Here is a 7,337-nt window from a genome sequence, read left to right as displayed (position 1 = left end):
AAAAGTATGAAAGTTACTATTTCTATAGCTAATAAAAGTATGAAAGTTACTATTTCTATAGCTAATAAAAGTATGAAAGTTACTATTTCTATAGCTAATAAAAGTATGAAAGTTACTATTTCTATAGCAAATAAGTGTGAAAGTTACTATTTCTATAGCTAATAAAAGTGAAAGTTACTATTTCTATAGCTAGAATTATCCAAAACAAAGAAACTAATATATTTCATATGGTGGAACATCACTTTAATTAATCAAGAAACAACTTGGTTAAATAGTTAATGAATGTTATTCTTGACAACAAAATATGTACATAAGAGCTGTTACAGGCACAACAAATATAAACTACAGGCTTGCCTTATTAGTACGAAAGCTCTTAAACATTCTTTCACGAAAATTTTATGAGTAAAGTGCAGTTTGACTTAAAGCTGAGCAAGATACAATATTTACATGATATACATGCCCCAAAAACAAAATTATGTCTGATGCAAAACTACTGGCAAATTCATATAGTACAACAGAAAAAAAAATTGTTAGCAAGCCACATACAGACATAAAGAACAGCTTCAGGTATACCTGTGGTGTCTTAAGTAATGCATATTACGTGGTTCAATATTTTTATGAAGTTGTGCATCTGACGCAAATATTTCCACAAAAGAAATGCTGTAAAAGTTCCTCAAAAATTTAATCACAATTGAACACAGATACACATATCACATTTCCCAAAATTGGATTATTTTTCAAAATTATAAGATATGAAAAGATTTGTTTGAAATTTCCAAGTGTTAAATTCGTAGAAACATCTGAACAAAATTTCAAAGAAAAATCTATTAGTTCTCCATCAAAAATCTTCAAAAAAATTTATAATTTTAGTTATAGTTATTATTAAACTTTATCAAATATAATTATAATTACAGTTAACTGTGACGATAACCTTGTAACACGTCAGATAAATATAAATAAAGTTATCAGTCCCTATAGACATTTTAAATGTTTATTTTGTGTAGAAAGTACTTTATGAATATGAATAATATTAAAACTATAACACTCTTTAAGTTTCTATATTCTTACATTACCACTCCATACTCAGGTAAGTCTTGCTACAAGATATGTTTTAATTACATACGTGATATAGCACTATTTTTACTGTTTCTACCCATTTGTTTAAACACATAGGCCTTCCTCATAGATTATGTTTAAATACATGGGCCTTCCTTATAGATGATATCTAAAAGCACAGGCTTCTCTATAGATGATAATGTTTAAAAACACAGATTTTTCTTACAGATGATAATAACAATAAACTTATTTAGAATGGAATGTCAGTTTTACCAAACTAGTCAGAAAACAAAATACTTTTTAATTATCTTTTTGCATTACTATTTCGTTATTGTTTTAAGGTATTTTATAATTATAGTTAAACACAAAAATAGTGTGAAAAGGTCCACATTCCTTCAAGTACATTAACTGATTTTCTCAACTTTTTTGTATGATACACATCAAGTATTTTACTACTGCTACGAGAGGAAAGGATTTATATAGAAGAAACAAGAACATGTAACCAACTCCAAAAATTTAAAACTAAGAAAAATTCACAGTTTAATATATATATATATGCTAATTTCTGGTAACAGAACGTACTGTGATATCAAGGGCACTTGATCTTAAAATTGTCACTTTGGACAGAACAATCTTAGAGCAAAACTTCAATGACATTATTTCTATAAAGAAATAACCTGTATACTAGATTTAAGGGACTTCCTTTTAAATAAAACAGCTAGATGAATTTTAATTTGGGGGATGTGAAACAAATTATTTGGTCTCTTAACACTTCCACTGCTATCTATGAGAATCTACATATCTTTGTACATGGTTCCAGTGGCTAACGAGGAGAATCTTCAGCTTTTAACTGCCACTGAAGTACTGTACATGCTATGCCATCTGTCAAAAGAAATATGAACTTATAACTGGTGTTTTGGAAAATACATTAGTGAGCTTCCATTTCATTTCATTCATCATGGTAGTTTCATACTTTGTATGGATATTACAGAACCAAAAATACAACTTGAATTTTTGAATTGCTTCTTGGACTTCCAAGATGGTAGTGCCCATGAAAACGACCTTTACATCATTCTGCTGAAGATATTTTGCAGGAAACATTCAGTGATGAGGACTTTGAATCCGATTGATTTAGTGATAATTCAGATGAAGAAGATGTAGAAGGTGCCAAGGAATATAGTACAGATGATGAAAATGAAAGTGACTTGAATTATAGTGATGAATCAAGTGATGTGGACGCGTATAGCAAAAATGCACATGCCGGGCCACGTAGGCCTAATACTGCCAGTAATAATGGTGATAAAGTTGATTCTGCACAAGCACCTGGTTGTGGTTGAGTTAATCCCCATGGCAGTCAGGGCAGGAGAAATGAAAATCAGGTGGGGGACTGGACTAATGTAGACAGACCTCCACATGTACATCAGTTAACTGGTACCACAGGTGTAAAGATACAGCCAGATAATACAAAGAGCTGCCTTCAATGGTTTAAACTGTTTATTACCAATGAACTCATAGACAATATTGTCAGAGAGACAAATCTTTATGCTGGGCAATTTTTCCAGAAACATCAAGATTTGAATAGATATTCCTGTACTAGACAATGGAAGGATTTGACCTCTGACAAACTTTGGCTGTTTTTGGCCCTTTTTTTTCAATACTTGGATTGTAAAAAAGCCCGAGATTCACTCTACAGTAAGGGATACATTTCTACTGATATTGAAATTTCTCCACTTCAATGACAACAATGCATGTCCCAGAAATTGTCAAAATCGACTCTATAGAATTTGGCTGATTTACGATTACATTGTAAAGAAGTTCAAACTGTATATAGCCCACAGAAAAGACTGTCCCTAGATGAAGGAATGCTTAAATGGTAAGATCATGTAATATTTTGTGTTTTACAATCTGCAAAAACCTGCCAAATATGGGATGAAAGCATTGCTTGAGTTGAGGCAGAATGTACTGGAGTGCCATTGCAGTTGTTCACTTTTTTTATCAAATCATTATTCTTGTTGTTAAACTACTGAAGTAGATGCATTACGGTTGATATTATTCCTACTCCAACTATCAAATCTTTACAAAATAAGGTAGCAATAAAGCTAGTGTGCATATCTACATAAATAAGTCTATATATTACAGTGGCTATCCAGGCCAGAGAAATGTAGGGGCTAGTAGTAGCAAAGAAATAGCCAGAAATACTGTGCTAATGAATTGAAAGTATCTGTTTCAACATGTGAACCAGACATTCTATAATACCATCCTAAACTTAACCTAACCTTGGAATTATTGACACTGTACATTCAAAGAAAATAATTCTTACAAAACCAGTAAAGAAACAGCAGGAAAGTTGCCGAACAGATAAAACATTAGAAAATATAAATTTATTTATGCAAGCATTGCATAAAGGGCTTTGCACTGCACGACAACCTGACTCATACAGGTATTGACAAGCCATACACTCAAAGGTATGATGTATTTGCTCAATCCTCTTATAATATACATGCATGTAGAAACATACATGCAAATTATACATTATTTCATAGATCAATGAAGTAAGAGATGACATACTTATTCGATTCTGTGCGAGATAAAAGTGTACTTTTGGAAACTGCTGAAATTATCGTGTTGAAAAAGACTGCGACAGGGCTCCCCCATCTCTCCACCCTACTGCACTCTGCAATGTTATGAGTTAGTGGTATATATATATATTTCTATCTTATTACTTATGTGCATAAAGAAATATATATGCAATTTATAGGTGTTCACACATTTTCTTAGATAAATACATTTAAATATAATATTTGGGTTGGATATTAATATTGATAAACATTTCATCAGGCCTACTGTTTTCTTTTAGAGAAAAAATGTCATGTACTAAAAAAATGTAAATTTGATGTACAATCTGCTCAAACTGACATAACAAAGATCTTCACAAGAAACTGCCCAATATACTTCAAGTCACAGTAAGCAGGACGGTGGGTCAGCATCAGATGTACTATCTCAGATGACTGCAGAAACCTCCACAATGTGTATTGCAGAAGACAAGCAACTTCTACAAGGCAAACATGTGAGTCAGTGGCTTCACATTCAAAAGGTACAGCATCGACATCAGATTGCCAAGCAGTGACGGACAAGACAAGGGCATCTCAATATGTTGGACAACAACAAGGTATACATGGACAATCATTATAACAGTGTGGCCATATCCAAGTTTTTGCTAGCAGATGAACGAAAGATTCATGTGTGTGGAACTTTCAGACTGAACCAAGATGCTCCTCATGATCCAATGCATGAAGTTGATAGGCTACAGATACAGCAGATGGTTTTTCATCAAGATGGAGATATGTTAGTGTGGAAAGACAAATGTCCAGTAAAAATTATCTCTACACTTCATGATTCCAGAATGTAGGACTCTGGTAAGAAAGATAACGACAGTCAGAAAATTTAAAAAACAATTTGTGTGCTCGATTGCAACAGACATGTCTCCAGCATTGACAAACTTGATCAAATGGTAAAATACTATCTTTGACCATGGAAAACAACCAAATGAACAAAGAAATTTGTTCTGTATATATCTGAACTTTGCATGGTCAACTTGCGTATCGTGTACAATCAGGGAAATCCAGAGAAAAAACTTTCATTGCTGAATTTCAAAATGGAGGTGATTGATGCCATTCTGGCAGAATGAAGACAGGCAGAAGCTGCCCCTTTCCCATCTTCCTCTAATACCAAGTTATGGCATGTCATCAGACACCAAAGATTATCTTGCCACACATCTAATTGGTGGACTCAAAGAGCATAACTTAGTGGCCATGTCACCAATCAATAAAAAGAAATACCCTACTAAGTCATGCAGAATTTGTAAGAAAATTGGTAAATGCTCAGAAACAAGATTTTATTGTAAAAGATGTAAGTCCCATTTCATCACCAAGGGGAATGCTACAAAAGATACCAGGTTTATACTCATTTCTGATCAGGTAAGGCATTGCTACATATGTACATGAATATTTATTACTGTGAAACACTGAAGATATTATTTCAAGTGATAATTGGGCAGCTTGAAATCATATCTTTTCTTAAAAATTGATTAGCCAGGTGGGTCTAGCTTTTGAAAAAGAGGTTAGCAGTGAAAGTGTTAATAATCATATAATTTATGCAATACATTTTTAACCTAAATAAAGCTAATTACGTAATCTTTTGATATTGCAGCAAACAAAGTAGAATTTAGTGTTGCAGTTAATTATAATTCAATAAATCAATAATTGTGATGACACTGAATGAAATATGAGCAGTAAACATTTTTAATGTATAAATGATAGCTTTTTTGTAACAAAAAACAACAACAAAACACATTAAATATGGAGGTATGCAGAGCATCCAACATAAAGCCGAACAATTCTAACAGAATACCTTCTACGGAAATTGAAACAGTCTCTATGATAATATACTAAATCTTTCATCCACTCTCAGGCTGGATTATGCTGTTGTTATTTGTTCTCACTATCTGTTCTGTGTTACCATTTTGGTCAGCTTCTCTTAATAAATAAGCCTCTTCTAGATCAAAGTCAAAACCAGGGTTGGCAATGACATTTGGCACTGCTTTAAGGCCATCTTCAACAAAAACTGTAGAGAAAATCAAAAAGCAGCAGGCTTACACATGGATATTAGTAAAATATGTTTCCAATGTAATTCACACACAACCGCTTGAATTTGTAATATCAGAATCTGAATAATGTTACTGAGAAACATTTTCTTCACATTTCACCAATCTTTAGAAGTTGTATTTTATTTTTTCACTCTTTAATTACTCACTGAGAAAAACATGATCATATGAGAACACTAAAAGTTAACATTTTCCTAAACTGTAAATGTATTTCTGATACATATTTTACCTCCTCTCACAAAACTGCTTCTCTAAATTAGTACTGCCCCCCCCCCCTTATTGGTGCACATTTTCAATGCTCACTACTAGCCTTCCACCTCCCACTTCTGTATATCCATATGTAAAGGATTATGCAGCATCTCTCCACCAATAGGGGTGTGATACAACCTCTATTGTAACCAGTGCCCTCTCCTCATGTGCATTTGTTAATCACTTCAAGATTGGTCAGAAGACCAACACCATATCACTGGAAGTGGGAAGGCTGGGTGGGAAATGTGAGAAGAGGTAAGTATCTATCACAAATGTATTTTCAGTTTAGGAAAATATTAACTTCCGATAAGATATCTTACCTCCACTCACAAAATAGCTAGAATCCCACATTGAACTGTTAAAGGGCCAATGAAAAAATGATCCCCCTTTAGAAAACACCCAAAAGAAACCATGAATTGTGGAACCAAAAAATAACATATCACACCTCAGCGGGAGACCGCACCACATATGATCTGGATATACTCTTTGTTCAAAAACATGAAAGATTAAAAAAATATTAAAGAAAAACTAAGTCTGTAGTATAATGGAAAACGTCGACAAACTTGCAAGCAAAAACAATCACTTCTATACAGTACTACTACCAATCAAGAGCTGATTAACATGTGCAAATGTGGAGAGGGCGCTGGTAATGATAGGGGTTGTGTCATGCCCTATTGGTGGAGAACTACTGCATAATCATTTAAATGTGGATATGCAAATGTGGGAGGTAGAAGGCTAGTGGCGAGCATTGAAAATTTGTGCAAAATTAATCGAGAAGCTATTTTGTAAGCGGAGATATGATATCGTATTGGAAAGCAATATTCTACAGTACTTTATATTATGACATTAACATGATCACATGAAACCACTGAGAAGCAATATGTAATGACACTTTACATTATGATGTTAACATGATCATATGAGACCATTAACCCTTTTCACACAGGTCAAAGGCCATGTCATCATTTATTGACTAGCAGTCAAAACTTTAATGAACTACTATTTTATGAATATATATCAATATGTTTGGTATCAAATTGTAGATTATAATTCAAAGTTTAGTATTATACAATTCTTACTTTCTTAATTTAAAAGTAAGTATTAAAAAAAACCTAACCATTAATTTTTGTGTGTTATATGATATATTGAATGCAGCACTGGTTCAAATTAAATGTTTGTGATGTCAAAATATTAAATCTATAGTTTTGTACGAATTAGGAACTCAAATTACTGATATTAACAAGCTAGAATATATTTTCTATTTGCTGAGATATCACTCATGTCCTGAATCAAACACAGTGGCCCTGCTCACCTCTTTCCATTTTTGAAATGCTCCCTTATATACACTTACTTCTGTGTATGACATGTG

The 7,337-nt window shown here is 33.0% G+C and overlaps 1 protein-coding gene across 5 annotated transcripts in view; it reads right to left on the bottom strand.

Moving 5' to 3' along the window:
• LOC106466624 (Down syndrome cell adhesion molecule homolog) overlaps positions 1-7,337 on the bottom strand; it is a 31,519-nt gene that overhangs the window by 8,050 nt on the left and 16,132 nt on the right. For 2 of the 5 annotated variants that reach the window (XM_013926918.2, XM_022394667.1), the window contains exon 6: positions 173-5,679. The exons of the other annotated variants lie outside the window; for them this stretch is intronic. In XM_013926918.2, coding sequence (XP_013782372.1) covers positions 5,513-5,679 — 167 coding nt within the window. In that variant the 3' untranslated portion in view covers positions 173-5,512. Of the gene's footprint in view, positions 1-172; positions 5,680-7,337 lie in introns of those variants that run through there. 5 annotated transcript variants of the gene reach the window in all.

Source organism: Limulus polyphemus, unplaced genomic scaffold (genome assembly GCF_000517525.1).
Source record: "Limulus polyphemus unplaced genomic scaffold, Limulus_polyphemus-2.1.2 Scaffold2327, whole genome shotgun sequence".
Taxonomy (NCBI): Eukaryota; Metazoa; Arthropoda; class Merostomata; order Xiphosura; family Limulidae; genus Limulus; species Limulus polyphemus.
The sequence above is the reverse complement of the archived record's forward strand: the minus strand, read 5'-3'. Positions and strand labels throughout refer to the sequence as shown.